The sequence below is a fragment of the Mustela lutreola genome, chromosome 16 (assembly GCF_030435805.1).
Source record: "Mustela lutreola isolate mMusLut2 chromosome 16, mMusLut2.pri, whole genome shotgun sequence".
Classification (NCBI taxonomy): Eukaryota; Metazoa; Chordata; class Mammalia; order Carnivora; family Mustelidae; genus Mustela; species Mustela lutreola.
The window spans coordinates 57757476-57780914 of record NC_081305.1 but is presented as its reverse complement, the minus strand read 5'-3'; the positions used below and the strand labels follow the sequence as shown (position 1 = coordinate 57780914).

Sequence of the window (23439 nt, the reverse complement as noted above, 5' to 3'; positions counted from 1 at the left end):
TCCACCCCACCGTGAAACCCATCTCCACCCCCTCAACTTCTGCAGCCTTGGAGTAAACTTTGAGAGCGGGGGACCAGGCCAGAACCTCATCCCCACCCCCTCACCCCCCGTCCCGCGCGCCCCCTCTCGCCCTCCCCATTGGCTCGTTCTAGGAAGGCCGCTGTCTGGGGGCCCTCTGGTCACCTTGTCCTCCGCGCGCTCTATGGCGAGAGAACCCTGCGCAGGCGCGCCAAGGGCGCCTTTGGGGCCCGCGCTTTACGACACTTGTGCAGCAGCGGCAGCAGCAACTCGGCACTCCTTCGCGACGATTCGGCCGGGTGCCGCTGGCGGCCGTTGCCAGGGTGGGGGTCGCTTTGCGGCATGGCGATGGCGGAGGGCGAGCGGACTGAGTGTGCTGAGCCCCCCCGAGACGAGCCCCCGGCTGATGGCGCTCTGAAGCGGGCGGAGGAGCTCAAGACGCAGGCTAACGACTACTTCAAAGGTGAGCCCGCCCCGGAGAGGGGCCAGGGAGGGTGGAGAGCTGCCCAGGGCAAGGGGTGCCCGGCCCGCGCGGAGCCATGGCAACGCGGAGCGGCAGCCTGGGCGCGGGGCAGACACTACCAAGTGACCTGGCGTGGGGAGGCCCAGGATGGCGCTACGAGGGGGCGACAGAGGGGGCTTCTGACAGAAGGAGTGATGCCTAGAAGTGGCACTCGGAGCGGGTGCTCCTAAGTGGGGAGACTGGGGAGGGCGCTACCAAGTGTGGGGCGGGAGGGGGACGGGAACGAGGGCTTTTCCATATGTGAGATCCTTGAGAGGTGCTAGCTATGGTGAGACCTGAAGAGGGCGCTGCCAAGTAGTGACGGGGCTGGGGAGTGATGGTGCTACCAAGTGGGGAGATCTGGGGTGGGTGGCACCAAGTGGAGCGTGGGGGGCAATGTCCCAATAGAGTAGGGAATTGGGGGTGGGGTGGGGAGTAGATCATGAGGAGGGAGGGCAAGGTGACAGGAGATTTGGGGTTGCAAGAGGAAAAGGGATGCGTGGGAGGCCCTGGGAGTAAAGGTGGGGAAATCCCAAGAATAGTATGACATAAGAGCTTGGGAAAGAGTAAAATGTGGGGGCACTCATTCGTTCACTAATTCAGCATGTTCATTGAGTACCTGCTTTGTGCTGAGAACTGTGCTAGACTTTGGGGATATAGCAGCGAATGAAGCAGATATGGCCCTGCCCTTTTATCGGATGTAATTGAGCAGGAGAATCAGACATTGAGCAAAAACACAAGAAATGATAAAATACTTAGAAGTTGTGAGGAATGCTTTGGGAAAAAAATCCCACAGGGTGTGAAGTAGAGAACAAGGGCTGGAGGCTGCTTTAGAAAGCGGGGTCAGGGAAGGCCTTACTGAGGAGAAGGCATTTAAATCGAGAAGAATCGCAACCAAGCGTTCCAGGTGGGTGCAGCCACATATGCAAAGGCCCTGAGGTAGGAAATGAAAAGACCAGCATGGCTGAAACTTGAGCAAGTTAGCGGAGAGACTGATACAAGATAAGTTCAGAACAGGGTCCAGATCAGGTAGGGTTCCAAGAGTCACTGCAAAGGTAGTTTGGGTTTTACTCCAAGAGAAGACATTGAGTAGATAGATGGGCCAGTCTGGAGCTCCAAGGAGAGGAATTTGAGCATGGTCAGCCTATGAATGAAATAGAACACCTGGGAATGTATGAGGCTATATAGGGAGCGAAGGGGCCAGAACCTTGAGAAATTCTAAGGTAAGAAAAGAAGAAGAGGCTGCGGAGGGGTAATCAGTGAAGGAGAAGGAAAGTTGGGAAAGATGTCAGGAAAAATGAGAGAAGGGCGTGCTTCTAGAAGGGAGGGCTGTGCTTTGGGTCAGGTTCTGCCAGGGTGAGCACTGAGTGTTGGCCATTGGGTTTGGCTCCACGAATGTTGGCGGTAGCCTTAACAAGAACAGTTTACAAGAGCAGTTTCTGGGGAACAATGAAAGTGGTAGTCAGCTAGAAGGACACCCAAAAGTGAACAGGAAGTGAGGAAGTAGAGACAGCAGATGTTGACAAAGTGCTTTGAGTATTTTGGGCCTAAAAGGGAGTGGAGAAACAGGGAGGGGGAGCTGCTGCCTTCTTTTTTTTTTTTTTTTTTAAAGGATGGAGGAGTCCAAGAGTTTGGTCCAATAGCCAGAATTGATCCTGCAGGAGAGGCAGGGGACTTACAGGACCAAAGCCGGGGAGAAGGAAGCAGGGGAGGAATCTAGAGCCTCAGTAGCCTTCAGTGGGTGCCTTTGGTCAGGCTGCAGCAACAAGGAGGCAGGACCTGTGAGGGATGAGGCTGGTGGTGGAGCCTTGGAGGCCCAGTCAGGGAGTGGGTGTCATCCTCAGGGTGGTGGGGACGCATGGTAAGAGCTCGAGCCAGGATGGAGACCAGGGTAGTGGATAGGTGAGAGGTGGTGGCGTTGCTGACTAGAGACAGAAACCAACTAAAGAAATGTTTCAGAGAGGAAATGAGGGCTGGAGAGAGAGAGGAGGGAATGCCAGGCAGAAAGAACGGGATGGCAAAGGCCTATCCTGGCAAAGGTGAGCAGAGCCTGGCACCGAGGAAGTGAGTGGGGCTGGAGTGTAAAAGGCAAGGGAGGAGCCTGAACTTTCTGCTGGGGACTCCGGGGAGCCATGGATAGTTCTGAGAAAGGGAAGGATGGGGCCAGGTTTGTGCTTTAGCTGGACCCCTGCAGAGGGGCAGGACTGGAGGCTGGGAGAGCAGGGAGGAGGCTGGGGCAGGAACCTGGGCCCAACAGGATGAAGGCCAGACCCGGGCAGGGCGGGGCTGTAGGGATGGAAGTGGATGAATAGATCTGAGATGTTGGGGAGGCTGACTTGACAGAACATGACCACTGCCTGGCACTGGGGGGTTGACCCAGAAGTGTCCAGGACAAGGCATGGTCTCCATCTGGGGGATGGCGAGGAAGGTGGGGCTGTCCCTGCAATGGGATGAGTCAAGGGTTGATGCTTAGTCGAGGTAAGAATTCTGGGAAACAGCCATGGGGAGGGGCCCCCTGCCCCCCAGGACCTGGGCACTCAGAAGCCCTGAGGTTGGGCAGGCAGCCAGAGGTGCTCGCATTGAGCTGGCACAGAGGAGAAAGCTCCTCCTGGTCCAGGCCCCTCACTGCCTGGCAGGCAGTGACAGGCACAGAGCCCCAGCCTCAGGGGCTGTGGGAATAACAATAAAAAGAATAATTAAGCTCTCCTTAATTGAGCCCCTGTGGTGGCCAGGTACACCACTTTGCTTAATCTTTCCTGAGGCGCTGGGAGGTAGGTAGGAGCAGCGCTGTTTGTTTTATAGAGGAAGCTGAGGCTCAGAGAAGTGAAACCGCCAGCCCAAGGTCAGAGCGTGAGCAGCAGAGCCCGGATATCCCCCTTCCTCACCACGTGTTTGGCTCCCGTGTTCAGACTCCTTACCTGGAGCCTGCGGGGAGAAGAGGATACCGCCCCCCCCACCCCCTGCTGCAAACCCCTCTGTGAGCTCAGAGCTTGGTCCCCTCTCTCTGGGCCTCATCGCCCCCCTTCTGTAAAATGGGAGGAGTTTTCTCAAACCCCCAAAGAGGCCTCTGCGTCCTAAGACTTTGCAGATGTGGTTAGGACCTCAGGCTTCCTAGATCCAAATCTTGTTTCTTTGTCTTGTGTACTGCGTGACTCCAGGCAAATGACTTAACCTCTCTGTGCCTTTGTGTCCTCATCTCTAAAATGGGGACTCTCTCCAGGTTAGATGCACCTGATTTGTAAGGCAGGTAGAACAGGGCCCGGAGTCAGTGTCATTGGGTAGATGCTGTGGGAAGTACAGTCCCCTCCCATTTCCTCTGCTTGGTTCTCCTCTTCTGGGTTAGTCATGTATTCTCTTCTTCTGCAACTATCTGCTGTGGCCACATTCCGAATGAGAGTTTATTTAGCCCTCCCAGCTTGGCGAGGCAGGGCACGGTCAAGCATGATTCCTGCATTTTCAGATGAGCCAGCGGAGATGCAGGGAGGAAAGGCTATTTGCCTGAGGCCTCGTGGACAGCATCCGCAGAGCCAGGTGTCAAGCTCGGACACACCAGGCTCCCCACCCTAGGCCAGACGGCCTCTTGAGTAACACCTCAGCCATCCAGAGAGCTGGCCAGAGGGCCTCTGGAACGCAGCCAGGAGGCTGGAGGTAGTCCTCGAAGGTACTGGCATTCCAGGGAGGGTCTGTCAGACTTGGGCTGTCTGGTTCTGCCCTTGCTCGTTTCTGGGAAGTCCTAGGCATGCCCTCCGGGGCTCCCAGTCCTGAGGAAGACACATTCATCACTGAATGGTGACAAACCTGGACCCAGCGGGGCTGGGATAGGTGAGCCCAGAGGCTGGGGCAGCCAGAAGGAGTGCCTGAGCCAGCCTGGGGATCAAGGAGGGCTTCCCAGAAGAGGGGACATCCGAGCCATTTGAAAGATTGCCAGGTATTAGGCTGCAGGAGGAATTGCTATATTGTTCCTGGACATCTCCCCGGGACCTGACTTCTCCTTCTCCTGCTGTCAGTCTGTTTCCGTCTTCCTTCCTTCCTTCCTTCCTTTATTCATTGAAGAACTATTCAGGGAGCCTGGAACCCTCTTCCATTTTCTTCACCTGACTCACTCTTTCTCATCCTCCAGATCTCCCAGTCTGTCTCTGTGCTAAACACTCTGGGTCATCGGTGTCTGGAGGGGTGTGTGTGTGTGTGTGTGTCCTGCAGGACTGTGAGCCCCAGAAGGGTGGGGCAGAGGGGGTGCACATCATAGTCCCCCAAATCGGGCAAGTCTCTGAGCCTTAGCCTCCTGCCTGTTGAATGGGCACATGGGACAGGTCCAGGCCTGGCTCTGCAGATACAGACGGGTGTTTGACCTTGAACAAGACCTCTGTGACTCATCTATAAAGTGAGTGTCAGACGGGGCCTGTGCCATGGAGAGATGTGAGGATTCTGTAGGTCAGGATGTAAAGTGCACACCCATAACTCATTTCAGATAAAAGGAACCTCCCTGTGGCCAGATGACCCATCCTGCTGCTCTACACTTAGAACCTCGGTGTCCACACCCTGCTGCGGCTGTGGCCTTCGGGATTTGTCTTGCCGACCTCCCTGCCCTCATCCCTTCCATCCTCTCACTAGTTATACTCCAGCCACAGCAGCCTCTCACTGGTCCTGGAACACAAGGCTTGTGCTGACAGCACGCCCCTTCCATCCCCATCTCAGGGCCTTTGCACCTCCTGTTCCTTCTGTTGGGAATGCTTTTCGTCTTGTCCAGTTTGTTGCTTCTTTTGGGTCTCTGCTGGTGTGTCCCCCTCTCCTTGAGGTCCAAGTAGATTCCTTCTCGTTTCCCACTTCCTGTTCTCCTACTGGGCTCCCTCTTTGGGCTTGTTTACTTGCTTTGGGGGGGCTAGACAACCAAGGGACTCAGGGCAGTCACATTTGCTGATTCACAACATCTCAGCTCTGGTACTCGAATAAATCTCCCCTGGGCCATAGGACTGGAGGAAGACCCTCCGAGGTTCTGGAAGAAGTATCACCCAGGTTGGGGCCTTAAGGGGTGATGGCTGGGCATGTGTGTGGAAGTGACTTCGAGTCCTGGGATTTTATTTTTTTATTTTTTTTAAAGATTTTATTTATTTATTTGACAGAGAGAGATCACAAGTAGGCAGAGAGGCAGGCAGAGAGAGAGAGAGAGAGAGAGGAGGAAGCAGGCTCCCTGCTGAGCAGAGAGCCTGATGCGGGACTCCATCCCAGGACCCTGAGATCATGACCTGAGCCGAAGGCAGCGGCTTAACCCACTGAGCCACCCAGGCGCCCGAGTCCTGGGATTTTAAACCTGAGGAGACAAAAGCGTGGGACAGTTGGGAGGGGAAAGAGGGAATGAGCTGAGTAGACATTCCTGAGCTCAGCTGTAGACCTCGGTGTCCCCAGCAGTAGACAGGGAGAGCCAGCCTGGGGCCTGTTCTTACTGGGTGGCAGCAGCCCTGCCTCATGACGCCTCCTCCTCCATCTCCACAGCCAAGGACTACGAGAACGCCATCAAGTTCTACAGCCAGGCCATCGAGCTGAACCCCAGCAATGCCATCTACTACGGCAACCGCAGCCTGGCCTATCTGCGCACTGAGTGCTATGGCTACGCGCTGGCCGACGCCACACGGGCCATCGAGATCGACAAGAAGTACATTAAGGGCTACTACCGCCGGGCGGCCAGCAACATGGCGCTGGGCAAGTTCCGGGCGGCCCTGCGGGACTACGAGACGGTGAGCCGGACCTCGGGGAGGGGGCCGCCTGCCGGCACCCAAGCCCAGTGAATGCTGTCTAGGGCCAGGCCGGGGAAGGATGGCCTCTGGGTGCGTGGCTGGCAGGGGAGGCTACATTCATCTGCCCCTCACCCACCTGACAGATAAATGCCTGAGAGGCCCTTGGCCTGGAGCACACTTTGTGGGTTCACATCCCAGCTCTGCCATCACTTGCTTGATGACACTGGATGAGTCACCTGGCCTTTCTGTGCCGCCTGCTCCACAGCAGTTGGAGCACTGAGACCTGCCTCTAAGGGTTGGCATGAAGACTAAATGAGTTTCTGCTTTTTAAGCATTCAGACCAGTGCCTGGCCCATAGCCTGTGCCCTATATTGCACTGTTGGGGTTTTTGTCGCTATTAGTGACCAAGATCCATGCAGCCTATCTTGCAGAGGAGGAGCTCTAATTTGGAGGAGGGCAAAACCCAAACCTGTGACTTAGAGTAGGCAAACAGAGTCGTGGCAGGGGGAGGATATGTGCTTGGAAGAAGGCAGAGAGGGCCATATGCCGTAGGGGGCAGCAGACAGGGCGTGTGTTGTGACAAGGAGACGAGGGAGGGGACCTAGAGCACGGCAGGTCACTAGTTCACCTGCTCATCGGCCACCCCCATCCCTCTGATTCGCCCTGATGGGCACGATAGGCTTGGGGATGTCAGTCACGTGTGTTCGCACCAGGGATGCCCCATGCCCTCTGCGGACTGGCAGAATGAGTTGTTGTGGCAGCCCTGTGGGAGGGGGACCAATGATTAACCCCATTGTGCAGATCGGGAGGCTGAGGCCCAGGGAGTTAGGTCACCTGTCTGCCAACATGTGGTGGGCAAGTGGCAAAGCTGGGGTTTGAACCCCTGGCACCTGTGTCTCCTGCTTCGGAGACCCTGAGAGGAGGGGTTTTGCTTGTTCTGTTCATTGAGTCATTGCTCGGCACCAACAGGGGCTCAGTCAGAATGTGTTGCGTTATTATTCTGCCCCCTCAGTCGCCCCCATACTCCCTCCTTTTGTTTCATTCACCACCAGGTGCTGAGGATCTTCTGTTGTGCGGGGAGGGGCGCCCAGGGGGCTGAGAGCCCTGGTCTGCTCTTGGAGGGAGTGTGGCTGGCTGCTGGCCAGGGGCAGAGGGTGGATTTCAGGTCAAGTGAAGTCTTGAGCCAAGCCCTTGGCCCCGGGACATCTGTGTCCGGGTGGGGGCAGAGGCATGGAAAAGGTGGTAATTTAGAGACGGGGGGCAAAGTAGGGGTGGGAGTGGGGTGACCTCTGGGAGGGCAGGGGAAGGAACCATGGCATAGAGTCCTTAGGAAGGAGCTTCAGATCCCAGGCCACTCCCCAGCCTAACCTTCCCCTGTGGTCCCCTAGTGTCCACATCTAGAGAATAGGGGCACTAGGAGTAGCCACCTCCTAGGTGGCTGTGGTATGAGTAGAGGTCCCTGGGGTGAAGGCCCATTAATAAGTAACCCAGGGGGGCCCTCAGGGTGGGACAGGGGCAGGGGTTTTCAGGGCTCCGGGTGTGGGGAGGGGCCTGGAGGAGATGGGGCAGGGCAGAGGACTGTCGAGCCTGAGCACAGGTCTGTGGCCGTGTCTTCCCCGTGCCTGGAGTTGCAGGGAACTCTTTTCCTGGGGGTACAGACCCCTTCTCCTTATGGCTCTGCCTCCAGATCAGGCAGGCGCCTAACACCTCATACTTCATGAGGCTGAGATGGTTGGTTCTAGCCGTCTTGTGGACATGATCACATCTGAGCTTCTTCCCAGGCCTTTTGGATGCCATGGAAGGCTGGTGGTGGGGGTCCACAGCCTTTTGGGAACCAACCTGAGGTGGGGCCACACTCAGCATTTACGTTGTCACAGCCTGTTTCCCTGTGGAGGCTTTGCCAGGAGCAGTGGGGGAGTCCCCACATGAGGCTGGGATCCTTGCCCGTGTGGCTGTTCCCCATGCCTTTGGGCGGTCCGCTTCTCCACTCTGACATTTCCTCAGGCTCTGTGAGCGCCGGGCAGTCCCCATCCAGAGTGTCTGCCTCCTGGCCTCCTGCCGTCTGGAGGAGCCCTGCAACTTACTAGCGCTTTAGGCTCCCGTTTGGATCTGGATTGCAGTTTCCGCAGAGGCAGAGCCCAGATGTGGCCTGGGGTGAACACAGGACTGAGGCTCTGCCTTTGGTTGAAGGGTCTTCCCTTTCTTGGCCTCTGTCCTCATCTGCACGCTCACCGTGGCCTTGCTCTGTTGTGAGCGCTTCACGAGTGTGGATTTGGTCCACTGTGCAGGTAGGACGCAGAGGTCTGGGGGGGCACCCCTCCTCCAAGGTCTCCTGGTGGAGTTGGAACTGGAACCCAGAGTCCCATCTTGTGACTCTTAGTGGGCCGTGAGGTCAGCCCAGTGGTTTGAGACCAGCACCTCTGTGTTCCTCAAATAGAATAGAGCAGAATAAAGCAGTTCCTTTGGAGGAAGTGTGTACATATTTGTGAAAAAATGTTTCTCACGTATGTGTATATGGGTGTGTGGTAGAAAACCTATCTTTCCTTACCCTGAGTCATAATCAAAAGCCTCAAGGTCACTGATGTAGGAGCTGGCACCGGCTGCACAGTCAGGACACCCAGCCACGGGCTGGGTAGCTCTGAGTGCTTTGGCTCTCTGCCCTCGTGTCCTCATCTGTAGAAGCGGGGACAGCACCAGGGCCTGCCTGAGTGTTCGTGTGAGGAATAATTGAGATTTGTACATTGAGTGGGGCCTGCTCCCACTTAGCATTCGTGGTCTTTTCCTCCTGGGGGTGTCTGGGGGAGAGCCCGTGGCCGGCAGGAAGGGCTGTTGCCCCTCCAGAGGCCTCCACAGGAACCGGCCTCCCTTTGCCATGGGTCCATGTTGAACCCCGCTCCCCGCATCCCTCTCACCTCTGAGTAAATCCTTTCAGAGGGACCTTTGCTCCAGGATCCCTTGTCCCTTTTTTTGGGTCCTCTTCTCAGAGGACCGCTCTTTCCCTGCCGTGTTCTTTCCTGTTTGTGGTGGGAATGCATCTGGTCATCTGGGCTCAAGCTGGTCCCGGGGACTCCTTCTACACTCCCCACCTTGGATCTTGGAGGTTTGGTGTATAATAGGGTTTGCATTTGGGTTTCTTCTTCCAGCGTCGTCCAGCCTTGCAAGCCCTCACAGCACGCGGACACCCATGGGATGACTGCCCCATAGTGCCAGGAGTGCCCAGAGCTCATGCCTCGTACGGCTCCCACCGTGGGCCGGGTACAACGGTGACCCTCCTGCCCTAGTAACTGGTAGTCTTCACACCAACCCTGCACCGTGGGGCCTGTCCTTATCCCTGATTTACAGATGAGGAAACTGAGGCTCAGAGTGTGGTTTGCTCCCTCAAGGTCCCACAGCCAGGAAGTGACAGGCTGGTACCCGAGTCAGGCTTGTGACCACCAGCCCTACGCAGCAGGCAGAGCGTCTTGGCACAGCCTCTTCCGTGGCTCGGCTCTGCTCCAACGGTCTCTCTTCTCTTCTGTTGCATTGTAAAGGGAACGTTGAGTATAACTTAGTGACTTAATTAAGTCACTAGAGGGTCTTACCCTGGAGGGTGACAACCCCAGTGTCGTGCTTGAGACCGTCACTGTGCAGTGCCTGCCCGAGACGTTGTCACAGCCTGTCAATGTCCTATCAATTGACAGGTCCCTCCTATCAATGTGCCCAGCCCAGCCCAGCCCAGCCCCTCTCCGGCCACATCCCGTCACACTTGTAGTGCTGTTTTGACAACTCGTTTGGCGGCCCGCTCTGACCTGAACTTATAAGAGGCCGTCAATGGTCTCGATGCCTCCACTTGCGGTGACCAGAGCTTCCACTGCCCAGTGCTATACTGTCATCAGGAGGTGCCACTCGGACCTGCCGGGGGCGTCACGGAGGGATCGCGAGCCCAGCTCACTGTGCCATCAGCCAGAGCATTGTGGTTCTTGGGTGTGAGTGCCCCCAGCGGAGTGGCGCTTGTCAAAACAGCTTCTTTTTTTTTTTTTTAAAGATTTTATTTATTTACTTGAGAGAGAGATAGTGAGAGAGAGCATGAACGAGGAGAAGGTCAGAGAGAGAAGCAGACTCCCCATGGAGCTGGGAGTCCGATGTGGGACTCGATCCCGGGACTCCAGGATCATGACTTGAGCCGAAGGCAGTCGTCTAACCAACTGAGCCACCCAGGCGTCCCTCAAAACAGCTTCTTGAGGGCATCGTGGCTTCACCTGCTGTTGTGAGAAGTGAAGTGAGATCGTGCTCCCAGCTTCCCCCGTAACCACGCAGACGCCACGGTCAGGATCCGCACCATGATACAACCCACACCCCTCTTTCTAAAGACAAGTCCAGTGTTGAGTTCTGACTCCCCAGGCCCTCCAGTCTGGCACAAATGACCTTCCTCTGGAGCAGAGGGGCCCGGCAGAGCCACTTCCCCTTTCGCAGCCTGGCTGGTAGTAAGTCGTGGCGGCAGCCGCGGCCGCTGCCAGGCCCACAATGAGCACGTGCTGGCTGCCAGTCCCCGTGACAGGCCCCCCGCAGGGGTGCTGGCACCCTGCCCTCTTCCTTGGAGCTGAGGGGGCTCGGGACAGGGACAGGAGGCCACAGGCTGGGAGAGGCGCGGCCCAGCATGTGTGCTGCAAGGCGGGATCCTGTGCAGGCAGAGAACAGAATCCTGGCTTCTGGGGCCTCAGTTTCTCTACCTCATGTCTCTGGGCCTCAGTTTCCTTATCCATCAAGGGGGGGGTTGTGGTAACACCCAGCAGAGCTGCTTGGAGGATTAAATGAGCAACTTCAGTGCGTACGAAGACGTCCGGCACAAAGGAGTAAGGGCTCTGAAAATTAGCCGTGTACCGTGACTGCCACTGCTTTCTTTTCCCTGCCTTGTTAGTGTTCGTCCCCATCCTCTGCCCACCCTGGGAGCTCTCTGAGAACGGGGACCAGCCAGAGGAAACTCTCAGTGGTTCATCCATCCACCGGGACATACTCAGTCCCTGGGGGGCCATCTTCCAGTGGGGAGACACCCATGTCCAGCCCGGGGGGTGCTCCTGGAGGACAGCGGGGGGGGGGGGGGGGGGGGGAGGAGCTAGGAGGGAGTTGGAGGAGGGAGGGAGGTGTCCTCGGCTGGGGGCGGCGAGTGCAAGGTGACGGGAGCTGGCACATTGGACTTATGGGTTTGGTCTGGCCGGGTTGTGCCGGGCAAACAGAAAGCAGGAGGGTGGGCAGGCCCATGTGGGCCAAGCCGAGTGGCGGTTTGGACTTGATCCCAGGGTGTGGACTCGTACCCTCTCCCTGTCGGGAAGGACTCCAGGGGATGTCTGGGGCCGCCTCCCTCCGGAGCCTCACACCGCACCCACACCCCAGGTGGAGCCACCTGGCAGGCTGCCCGAGCCCGAGCCTGCCCAGACAAGGAGGAAGCCATCGCCTGCCACGACCCGGCTTCCTGCCATCTGCTGGGTCTGTGCACCCGTCCCCAGGGTGGATGAGCCCCCGTGATCCGCGGGGGTAAGGAGGTGCCTCTGCACAGGCTTCTGACCCCACCCCCCGCCAGCCTTTCCCAGGGGTAGTGGCATCCCCGCACTTGAGGGCTCTCTCTGGGCCCACAGCACAGGATCTGGGGGAGCTGTTCTTCGGGCGACCCGTGGGGTGGGCAGGTGAGGCAGGGTCCACTCATAGCAAGTACAGTTACAGATAAGGAAACAGGAAGGGGTGGGGTGATGTCCTTGCCTAAGGTGACACAGTAAGAAGGTGGCAGAGCCCTCTCTGTTTCCAAGCAGGAGGGTCAGAGTTTTTACAGAAAGTGGGATAGAAAGGGGGGTGGGGGTGCTCCTTTTACTGAGAACTTACTGTACCTCCACGTCACGGGCCTGGTGCCTGTTTGCGAGTGACCCCATTTCAAGCGCAGTGGCCCATGGAAGGGGCCATGAGGTGCATCTGCGGCTGGTGTGGACTTTACTCTGGCCGGCACCACAGCGCACGCTTTGTGCAAGTCTGCTCCTGTGACCTGGCTGGCCTCTGAAGCGGAGACAGTTACCGCTTCCTCCCACAGAGAGGCTGACCCGCCGCTCCGCGGTTGCTCGGCTGAGGGGTGGTGGCGCTGGGGCTTGAACCCAGGCGGCCAGCCTCTGCCCACAGTCTCGCTGCCCTTCAGGGGCGGAGACGGAGGGGACACCACGCGGTGCTGGCTGCAGCCTGCTGACTTGTGCTTCCCCACGGCCCTGCCAGGTGGAGTCTGTCATGTGTGCCCCCTGCTGCCCTTTTATAGATGAGAAAATGGAGGCCCCGGGGGTCGGGTTATCCGGCAGGTCATTGGTTCTGTTGAGTCTGTTCCTTGTGCCTGTGGGCCCAGCCCACCCTTTCCTGTTCATCCCACTTGGTGCTGGTGTGGACTGTCATGTCGGTAAAGCAAGCCTCAGCCTGCTGGGGTCCCCTGGAGGAACTCCAAGCTGAGACTTATTTTAATGACAGAGCTAAGATTTTTGTAAGAAATCCCACCTGCTTGGGTTAACAGTGTATCCCAAACCTCAGGACTGCCCTGGGTGGGTAGCTCTCCTGGCCCAGTTTTGGGACGCACAGACTGTCGTCTGGAGGTGACAAAGGGTGGGGTCGCACCACTGGCGCATGGAGGCCGGGGTCTGGGTCCAGGTTCACTGCACCCAGGGCCAGACCGGCCGAGCACAGCCGCGGCGCCCCCTTTTTTGCCCACTCCTCTGCCCCAGGCCAGCTGTTCCTGGGCGCTGATGCCTCTTTTCTCCCTCCCTCCCTCTGCCCACCTACCTGCCCAGGTGGTGAAGGTGAAGCCCCATGACAAGGATGCCAAAATGAAGTACCAGGAGTGCAACAAGATCGTGAAGCAGAAAGCCTTCGAGCGGGCCATCGCCGGCGATGAGCACAAGCGCTCCGTGGTCGACTCGCTGGACATCGAGAGCATGAGTGAGTCAAGCCTGGGGGCCCTGCCACACCCAGCACCGAGCATTCCACACCCCTGCACAGGCACTCTCCATCCTCCGCTCTCCATTCCCGTGCAGCGCACACTGGGGAGTGGGGGGCGGGGTGGGGGGTGGAGCTATTTCTTGGCCCAGTACCAGGGCCGCGGTCTGTTGCTCTTCTGCCTGCGTTCCTGGGAACTCTACAATCCTGCACTGGGGCTTGCGTCCCCCAGTTCAGGCGAGGTGGGTGAGTCCTTCCCACCCCCCGCCGGGGCCTAGCTCCCTATCTGCATCTGTACCGCCCAGCCCACCCCTCACGGGTCTCCCTGTGGGATTTGTCTAGGTCCTCCAGGCCCTCTGAGGAGTCAGTCATTCATTCCACAGTGAATTACTGAGCACCCCAGGCACTGGGGATACAGCTGTGAATAAAATAGTCTCTGCCCTCCTTGAGCTGATGCCTGGTAGGGAGAGCAATGATTAACAAGTCAACAAATGAATTAACCATGTTAAGTGCTATAAAACCAAGTAGGCAGTGGGGAGAGAAGGTGCTGGAAAAGGGGGAACCACTGGACAGAGAGGTCAGCAGAGTCGTCCGAATAGAAGGAGCGGGCAGGGAAAGGACCTGGCTGGGAAGCAGGACCTTCTCCATCCATCTTCCTCTCGCCCTGTGCCCGGGAGCCAACCCTGTGCCGCACCACCCCCACCCCCACCCCCACCCCCGCCCCGTGGTGACTGGCCACTGACTCCCGCCCCCGCTCACACACCAGCCATTGAGGATGAGTACAGCGGGCCCAAGCTTGAGGATGGCAAAGTGACAATCACCTTCATGAAGGAGCTCATGCAGTGGTACAAGGACCAGAAGAAACTGCACCGGAAATGCGCCTACCAGGTAACGCCCCCGCCAGGTGCTGCACACACTTGGGACCCCCCAATAGCATCTGCCGCAAAGGGCGGGTCGAGGGGAAGAGGGGCCCCGGCGGCCAGCACTGCCGAGTGGGGAGTGTGCTGAGCACGGCGCAAAGGAAGCCTTTATTTCTGATGCTGCGTTTTCGTTTCTGGCATTTCCATCTAGTTATTTTTATTAATAGTTTTCATCTCCCTGCCCCATATGTTCATGCATGTTGTCTTTTCCACTAGATCTTTTACACATTTATCATAGTTATTTTAAAGTCTCTGGTAATTCCACCATCTGGGTCATCTCTGGGTCTGCTTCTGTTGCCTGTTCTTCGTGTGGTTCATCGTTTTTTTCATCTGCTAGACATTTGGGGTAGAAGAACAGTAGAGACTGAGCTAAGTAAGCATTGTGCGCAGGAGATGGCGGCCCTGTCTTCTGTCAGGCCACTGGCGTGAGGGGCCCCATCCATCTGGTCCACAGTTGTGCGGCTCTTGCTGGAGTTCAGCCCTGGCTCATGGTATTTTAAGACTGGAATCCAGACCCTCCCGTCAGCCCTGGCAGGATCCCAGGGATGTCTTTATGCTACAAAGTCTCCAGCTTCTGGAACTTTGGGAGCGCTCTCTGATTTTCAGCCCCACAGCCAGATTTTTGGGCTGCGAGTTCTATGCTGTCCAGTGTAGGCCTCACTCCTGTGCCTGGGGAGGCTCCCCCCTTACACGCACACCGTGTTGCCTCATGCCTCCCTTTGTGTGACGGCAGCGGCAATGGGTTGACAGGTGAGAGCAAAGGCACTGGGTGGCGGGGGCTGCTCGGGGCTCTCGGCTGTCACCAGCCCGCACACGGCCTGAGCGCCCTGCCGGCTGCCCTCGCTCTGGGCCTTGAGGAGCCCTATGGCCTCCTGCCTCATGCCTTGCGCCTGGGAAGCCCCACGGAAGGGCCTGTTGCCTCCACAGCTGATGGATTTAGGTTTCTTTGTGAGCACCCTCGGCTCTCAGATGGTTTTCATGAAATTGGGTTTTATGGATTTGGGGTTTGTTGTCATTGGGACAAGAGTGACAGTCTTTTGTAACCTCCTCATTCTGACCAGAGGTGGACATATTCTGCTTTTTTTTTTTTTTTTTTTTTTTTTTTTTTTTTTTTATAGTTTGGGGTATTTTCTTCCCCAGCTTTTATTTTGAAAATTCTCAAACCTACAGAAACATGGAAAGAACAGTACAGCTAATATCCATGCCTCCTTCACCTGGATGTTAACACTTTGACACATTTACCTTCGTTTTCTACACACGTGTGCGCGCGCATGCACACAGCAGGCTTTCTCTTCTTGTTTCTTTTCCTGAACCAGAAAGGTATTGCATCATAACTGTATCTCCTAAAAGCAGGACATTCTCCTGTGTGACCACAGGTCAGGTGTCCCCCCTCAGAAGTTAGTAAATAATGCCTAGTGCAGACAGTCCACAGGCTGTCCACAAGATCTGGAAACATTGTCAAATATACATAGCAACGCCAAGGTCATCTTAGATCTTCTCTTAGCAAAAACTAGTATTATCTACATTTCTAGACATACTTTAAAATACTTTAATACCTGCCCCCCCCCCAATTCTCCCAAAAATGTCCTTTTAAGCTATTTTGTGGTTTTGGTTTTTATGGTGTTTTTGCTTTTTGTTTTTGTTTTTAAATCCAGACTCCACTGAAAGAGCAGATGTTGCATTTTTATCTTCCTTCATCTAGAACAGTCTCGTGCCCTTTTGGGGAGACTCTTTCATGACACATGTACACATGTCTGGGCCAGTTTGGTTAGAAAATGTTTCACATCTGGATTCTCCCTTGTTTCTTCATGACGCTGATTATTTTAAGGGGAACCCAGAATCTCGGTTTTCACGTGACATAATCCTGACGTTGCCACAGAGGCTGCTGGGGTCACAGCTCGGGGGCTGCCTGTGGCTCCCGCCAGCACTTGCTCAGCCGGCCTCCACTGCCCAGCCATCTCCCCTCCCAGCCTCTCCCTCACCCTCCATACAGCAGTGTCTGCTGGTCAGCCCAGGCTCGCCGGGGCCTGGGATGGGCGACAGGTCCTCCCTCCAGCTGGGCTCACAGCCCACCCTGCCTTCCAGATCCTGGTACAGGTCAAAGAGGCCCTCTCTAAGCTGAGCACGCTTGTGGAGACGACGCTCAAAGAGGTGCGCGCCGTGGGGCAGTGTGTGGACGGCCAGAGGTGGGAGCTCCCCGGCTGGGGAGGGGCTGTGGAGCTCAGAAACTCACAGACCCACCTGGCTTGATCTGCCTTTTCTTCCCCTCTCCCACCCCGCTTCTCTGGGCCTCCTGGTCTCTGTCCCACCCCCTTCATTTCTGTGTCCCCTGCCTGTGTCTTTTGCATGCTTCTTCTTGGTCTGCTGTGACCTCTTGCCCCTCCCCTCACCTCTGCCCCCTCCCCACGTCTCTCTCTGGGCCCCTCCCTCTCCGGTGGCCTCTTTTCTTCCAGACAGAGAAGATTACGGTGTGCGGGGACACCCATGGCCAGTTCTATGACCTCCTCAACATCTTTGAGCTCAATGGTTTACCCTCGGAGACCAATCCCTATGTATCCTTCCTCAGCAGAGCACACCCTCCCTGTTCCTCCAGCGGGCTTTGAGAAAGGCACCCCTGCCTGCAAGCAGGGCCTGGGCCTGCAAAGGGAGAAGCCAGAGCAGTTGCTCAGGCGAGGGCATGTGGGAGATGTGGCTGGCTGGTACCAGATAGGCCAGGGTCGCCCCCGCATGCTGTGCAACCTGGGCTGGTGGCTCATTCTCTCTGGGCCCCTGTCCCTCTTCGTCTGCAGATGAGGCCGCTGTCAGCACATGTGGAGCAACCTCTTCTCTTGGGCCTCAGATGCCTCGTTAGCAAAGTGGGCATCGTAGGGTCTGCCTCCTAGGAGTGTCAAGAGGCCTCGAGGAGCTGAGGAGCCCGCAGTCAGAGCTGTAGAAGTATTTGCTGAGGTTACGACCATGGCTTGATAAAGGCCACGGTGTGGGGCCACCAGGCCTGTGCAGTGCTGGGTGGGAGGGTCTGTGTTCTGTTTCCCCTGTGGCTTGAGGGCTTGTACTGGGAGGGGGAGCGGAGCAAGCTGACCACCCCACATCCCCCTCCACCGTTCATTTTCCTGAGAAACAGGTGCGTTGGGGACCTTCAATACTGTCCTGCTGAGGCTCGGAGAGGCCCAGCTGCTGGGCCAGAGCCAAACAGCCAGGAGAGACAGCAGCGCAGACCCCCGGCCCTTTTGACACCCCCACTCTAGGAAGGAACAGGCAGGAGCCTGGGATGTGGGGAGGCTGAGGAGGGAGGCAGTGTCCGCCCTGCCATGTTTCCCTTAGCAGGACAGATATTTAATGGTGACTTTGTGGACCGCGGCTCCTTCTCCGTAGAAGTGATCCTCACCCTGTTTGGCTTTAAGCTCCTGTACCCAGACCACTTTCACCTACTTCGAGGTAAGCTGGGTGGCAGCTGGGTCTGGGGTTGGTGCGGCCTTGTACAGGATGAGCCCCCAGGGTGGCCTTGTCCATGAAGAGATGGAGACATGAGCGGCAGGAGGGAACGAGGCAGTGGGCTGGGTTGGGGGCTCCTGGGGGCCCAAGTGCCAGATTCGTGGCCAGGTCAGGGGTTGACCCAGCAGCGCTCGGTACTTGGTAGGTGTTGGGTAACCACCTGCTGCGGGCTTCCCTGTAGGAGGTGCTGAAGGGCTGGCTGCGGCTTACACGGGGTCTGGCGGCTGCCTCGTCTCCTCCAAGCCCCAGGAGCCCTGGGAGAGAGGAAGGAGGTTGCATGTGGGGAGCTGGCGGCACAGCACGGGGCCGGCCCACACTGCGTGTTCCATAGTGGGCCCCTTTTTTCCTTAAGACTTGTGCCCTCCTTGGTCCTTCTACCCTGGAAGGCACGCAGCTTCTCCAGACGGGAGCTCAAGGCCCACGGGGGCAAAGGACACAGCCATGGTCACTTGGGGCTGCACCAGGCCTGTGCCTTGTGGCCTGATGCCCAGTGTGAGCCCCTCAGACTGTTTATCTCTCCAGAAAAGGGGCCGAGAACAGTATCTGTGCCTCCTCGGGTTTCTGGGGGGCCGACCAGCTGATGGTGACTGTTGTGGGCTTGGGGCCCCTGGACATGGGCCCTGAGGGCACCCAGGCAGGGCTGCTGAGGCCCCTCTTCATCCTGCTGCTGCCCAGGCAACCACGAGACGGACAACATGAACCAGATCTATGGCTTTGAGGGCGAGGTGAAGGCCAAATACACAGCCCAGATGTATGAACTCTTCAGCGAGGTGTTCGAGTGGCTCCCGCTGGCCCAGTGTATCAACGGCAAAGTGCTGGTGAGGGCGGCAGCAGGACCCTGCGGGCCCCTCCACCTCCCGCACCCCTGGGGGCTGCATGTGGCCACGTGCTGAGGAAGCACGTCGGAGAGTTGGGGTGTGGCCCACGTCTCCACTCATACAGCTGTCCCCCCCCCGCACCCCAGATCATGCATGGAGGCTTGTTCAGTGAGGATGGCGTCACCCTGGACGATATCAGGAAAATCGAGCGGAACCGGCAGCCCCCAGATTCAGGTGACCAGGGCGGGCCAGGTGGCACCTCCTTCCCTCCCAGAGCTGCAGCATTTCCGGCCGAGAGGGGTGGCTCTGCCCCGGTGGGCCTTCTGGCCCTTGGTAAGAACGGCAAGGCCGAGCCTCCGTGTCCTCTCTCACGGGGCTGTGCTGGCACGGGGCCTCGTGTTCACCACAGAGAGCACGCATCCATCGCTTCCTTGTGAGTTCGGCTGCTGAGCCCAGAGAATGACATACCGGGGCTCCTGTTGTAGCCATGAGCACAGATGGAGAGGACTCACACGGGCGCACACACACACACCCGTGGGAGTGTGGGAGGCGTGGCACGGGGCCCGGAGAGGGTGGGTAGATGCCCTCTCGGGGGACACCACATGGGAACTGATGGGGATGGAGGCACCCGCCACACAGAAGAACGTCCCAGGCAAGCACAGGGCTTTTCACGTCAGGGGTGAGCTCCGCAGCTGCGAGGAACAGTTGGTGGCCAGTGGTTTTAGGGTGAGCAGGGATGTGCTTTTTAAAGGGGTAGATGGGCCAGACCGTACAGAGCCTCACAGGCCTGGGTAAAGAGCATAGGCTTTGTTTTTGTTCCTAGGGCGGTGGGAGCCACAGCAGGCTCTGAGCAGCAGAGGGGTGTGATCTAAACTGCTCTGTTAGAAGTTCTCCCATTGCGGGGCCAGAACACATTGAACGGGTCTGGAGGGGAGATCACGGGGCTCCCAAGCCCACTTCACGAGCCCCTGCTCAGGAATGCCCTGCCTAGCCCCCACCCCAACTGCTGTGGGGTGGGCCAGTCCCTGATGTCCCCTCTCCTCCCCCTCAGGTCCCATGTGCGACCTGCTCTGGTCAGACCCACAGCCGCAGGTCAGTGTGCCCAGGGCTGTGGCCGGCAGGTGCGGGCTGTGGGCAGAGAGGGTGGGACGGTGAGCACCCTGAGCTCCCTGTCTCCCCAGAACGGACGCTCAGTCAGCAAGCGGGGCGTGAGCTGCCAGTTTGGCCCTGATGTCACCAAGGCCTTCTTGGAGGAGAACCACCTGGACTACATCATCCGCAGTCATGAAGTCAAGGCCGAGGGCTACGAGGTGGCACACGGTGGCCGCTGTGTCACCGTCTTCTCCGCCCCCAACTACTGGTGGGTCCCACCTCCCCCACGGGTCTGGGCTTCTCTTCCCTACCTACTGCTTTTTGTGCTGGGGGGTTTTGTTTTTGTTTTTTAATTTTATGATCAGAAAATGTCAAAGACAGTCAGGCGGAGGTAAAGTCGTACAATGCCCATGTGGTCATCACCCAGATTCACCAGTTCCCAACTACCCGGGCTCTTCTAAAGCAAACCCCAGGCATTCCCTTTTCCATGCACTGATACCCCCATATGCTTCAGGAAGAAAGAACTCTTCTCTGCGCAAGCAGAAGACCACTGTCCTACTATCAGGTGTCAGGAGAAGTCCCCTGAATCCAGTGCCCTTTCCTCATGTCTCTCATAAATGTCTTTCCAGTCTGATGCCTTCCAAGTAGGACCTGAACAAGGGCCACACTCAGTCTCCTTGTGTTCCCGTTCCCCGTCCCTCCTTCCCTGCCTCTTGCCAGGTTTTGGGTGAAGAAACCAGGCCCCTCGTCTTGCAGTTGCCTGTGCTCTGAACCAGGCCACCCATATCCCCCGGATGCCGGGCACCACATTCCTCTGTCCCTTGTGTTTCAGGGCAGAGTTCAGGTTCTGGCAAGAGCTCTGCCTCCATGGGGCCGCGTGTCCCCCTGCCTGTGGGGTCAGGAGGGCCCTCTACTGCCCCGTGCCCCACCTTCACCTCCTTCCCCACATCCCCCCACTCCTCCTACCCAAGCCTCCCCAGGGGGCAGAGTAGGGGGTGGGGGTGGGGAATCCTTTCTCCTGGATTCCTGCCTTTCCGGTTGGCTTGTCACTTGTGTCTCCCTGTCCTTCTGCATCCATGACTCTCTCCCTCTCCCAGCCTTAAGCCTCTCTGTCCCTCTCTTTTTATCAGTATCTCCCATGGGTTCTGTCCATCTGTCTCCCCCTCTTCTCTGAGACTTAGCCATCCAGACTCCTTGGGTATCTTCCCCACCACCTCCCCAGCCCTGGTCCCTATGGGCCCTGCCACACTCCTGACTGGCCCCTCTGCCTCTGTTTGCACAGTGACCAGATGGGGAATAAAGCCTCCTACATCCACCTCCGGGGTTCCGACCTGCGGCCCCAGTTCCACCAGTTCACAGCAGTGGTGAGTCACCTGTGCAGTCCCCTGCCCCCCCTGGCCTGGACCTGGGGAGGACGCAGCTGAGCGGTCTAGGCAGGGGCAGAGCTCAGTGCCTAGCAGCATTTGCCAGGAGGGCTGTTGTGTGCATCTGGTGCTCTGAAGATGCCCCATTTCTATCTCCCTGGCCCTGTGTGTTCTTGTCCCCAGCCTCACCCCGACGTCAAGCCCATGGCCTACGCCAGCACGCTGCTGCAGTTAGGGATGATGTGAGGCCCGCGCAACCCAGGGCCTGCTCCCCGTGTGACCCCAGGCCCGGCCCAGGGCAACGTTGGACCCCCTTTTACTTTGTAAAGTTTGTATTTATTCCCCTTTAGGTTTGCAGAGGGGGTGGGGAGCCGACCAGAAGGTCCGCTCCCCAGAGAAAGAGGAAGGAGGTGGAGAGGCTGGGGTTGGGGCACATCCGGGCATTGTGGAGGGAGGCCTCAGCCTGTGGGGTGGGCGGGGCCCGATGCTTCCCCGCCTTCCTCGTTTGCATGGCCCCTTCCCCTGAAGCAATAGGGCCCCGCCATAGGAAGACCCCCCGGAAGGAGGGTCATCAGGGAGGCCTCGCCTGCATCCCCCTCTCCTGGCGGCCCCGAGACGGGGCGAGGCTGGGGCTCACCCCCTCCCCCAGCTATTTTATGTCTGTAATTAAATATGTTAAAATAAAGTCATTATTGTAAGTCAGCTGGTGTCAGATGGTGGAGCTGCTGGGATTGGGATAATCACAGCATCCCGACAAGTAGGGGGACCACCGAGCCCCGCACCCCTTCTCTTTCATCTCCTGGGGGCTAGATCGGCTGGATGGCTGGGCTTGGGGCTGACCAGCCAGGCTGCCCCAGTGTCTGCACTTACAGCGGCCCCTGGAGAGGGAAACTGCAGCTGCGGCCCAGGGCGCACACAAGGAAACAAGGCACAAGCTGGCCTGGGGAGGCCAGGCCCAAGCAGAACGCTGGAAAGACTGGTCCTTCTTCTGGCGATGCTGGAACAGGCCCTCGCTGAGGCTGCCATGTGCTCTCAGTCGCTCAGAGTGTCCTGGCATTTACAGCATCCAGGGAAGCAGATACTTCCCCTACCAGGGAAGACCAGAGGTGTTTTCTGCGGCTCCTTCATCCTCCATCAGAGATTAATACCAAGTCCTGTCCAGGCTGCTTTGCCTACCCCTGGCCCTGTGGAGACATTTCCGTTTTCAAGTTCGAGCTTCTCTTGACCCACCTTTTTCCGGGGAGGTGCAGACCTTGGGTGCTGTCCGTCTGTGGGCAGGTGACCACAGCAGGAGGGCTTGAGCTCAAGATGTCAGAATGAACTTCAAGCCCAGAGCTGCAGTTTTTCCTGTAGAAAGAGGCCCCTAGCTAGCATTTAATAGCTGCTTGGTGCTGCGTGTTAGGGATGACTTGGTTCCAGATTGTATGTGCCTGGCAGTCCTCATAAAACCCTGATTGGTGTCTTTTTTAACTTGTTATTTGGGAACAGTTCTTAACTGCACAAAAAGCTGCAGGAGAAATGCAAAGAACACTCATCCACCGTTTACCTGGGCTCACCTGTGAACAAACTGTTTTGTTCTGTTTGACACCATGCGCGCGTGCCCACCAGTGTTTTCCTCAGCCGCTTGGAAGACCGCAGCCTAGCGTGGATCATGGCCCTTGACCCCTGTGTCCTTCAGTGTGTTCTTCCTACAAGTCAGGCTCCTCTCACGTAACCACATGACCCACACCCGCTAGGAGAGCCTCGCGGTGATAGCATGTCTGCTTGCGTCCACCTGCCGTGTGTCCGTCCGTATCCGTGGAACCCGGTGCCCGCTGCATTATATTTAGTCCTCTTTGGTCCGCTTCGATCAGGAACATGTGCTCAGCCTTTTTGTGCTCTTTCAGGACATTGACAGATGCAATGAGTACAGTCCTTCCCCCTTTAGAAAAGTTTATGTGGGGTTGTCTGGCGTTTTCTTCATGAGATTCGGGTCGGGGACCTCTAGCTGGAACAGCATGTAAGGCAATAGTGGGAGCCCCTGTGTTTGGAAGAATGCTGCAGAGAATTTCCTCGGAGCTTTCTTTCCTTTTTTTTTTTTCCCCTTAAACTGTGAAGATTTGCTTATGTTCTGTGTGAGTTTAACCGTGTTTCAGTTTATATGCCAGTCCTTTCTCTTTAGCCTTGGCTTGGGCTGCTGTGGCCAGGCAAAAGCTGATTTTGATGAGGTTGAACTCATTGGTGTTTCTCTCAAGATCTCCACATTGTGAGTCGGGGTCAGACCTCTTCTCTACACCCAGGTTCCACAGACATCCCGACAGGCTTTCTTCCCACATTTGTGCAATTTTGTGCTTTCCATCTGGATCTCAGGTCTGTTTGGAGTTTATTCCGGTATGTGGGGTGTTCTCTTTCCGAGTGACTACTAGAGGAATTTTTTAAATGAAAAGAGAAAACACTTCAGGAGATGCTGTGAGGGATGTGAGGAAACATCAGCATGACGGAGCCGGGGTGGTGGGGCAGGAAGGACAGGGGAGGAGGGACTTGTTACGGGAAGGTCTTAGTATGTCCGTAAGGTTTTTTGTTTTA

General features: G+C 57.2%; 1 protein-coding gene across 1 annotated transcript; it reads left to right on the top strand.

Moving 5' to 3' along the window:
• The first annotated feature begins 279 nt into the window (after nt 1-279).
• On the top strand, nt 280-21576 carry PPP5C (protein phosphatase 5 catalytic subunit). The gene is made up of 13 exons (XM_059150833.1): nt 280-481; nt 6011-6252; nt 13044-13191; nt 13955-14076; nt 16194-16259; nt 16562-16660; nt 17438-17543; nt 18276-18418; nt 18565-18652; nt 19470-19510; nt 19600-19778; nt 20793-20874; nt 21058-21576. The coding sequence occupies exons 1-13, from the start codon at nt 361-363 to the stop codon at nt 21118-21120; spliced, it is 1500 nt and encodes a 499-aa protein (XP_059006816.1). The 5' UTR covers nt 280-360; the 3' UTR covers nt 21121-21576.
• Nucleotides 21577-23439: the final 1863 nt, after the last annotated feature.

Excerpts from the sequence above, each read along its gene's own strand:
- PPP5C (XM_059150833.1), top strand. The coding sequence starts at position 361 with ATGGCGATGGCGGAGGGCGAGCGGACTGAGTGTGCTGAGCCCCCCCGA. Across the intron at positions 16,260-16,561 it reads TGGAGACGACGCTCAAAGAG|ACAGAGAAGATTACGGTGTG; the intron begins GTGCGCGCCGTG and ends CTTTTCTTCCAG. Across the intron at positions 18,419-18,564 it reads GTATCAACGGCAAAGTGCTG|ATCATGCATGGAGGCTTGTT; the intron begins GTGAGGGCGGCA and ends CCCGCACCCCAG.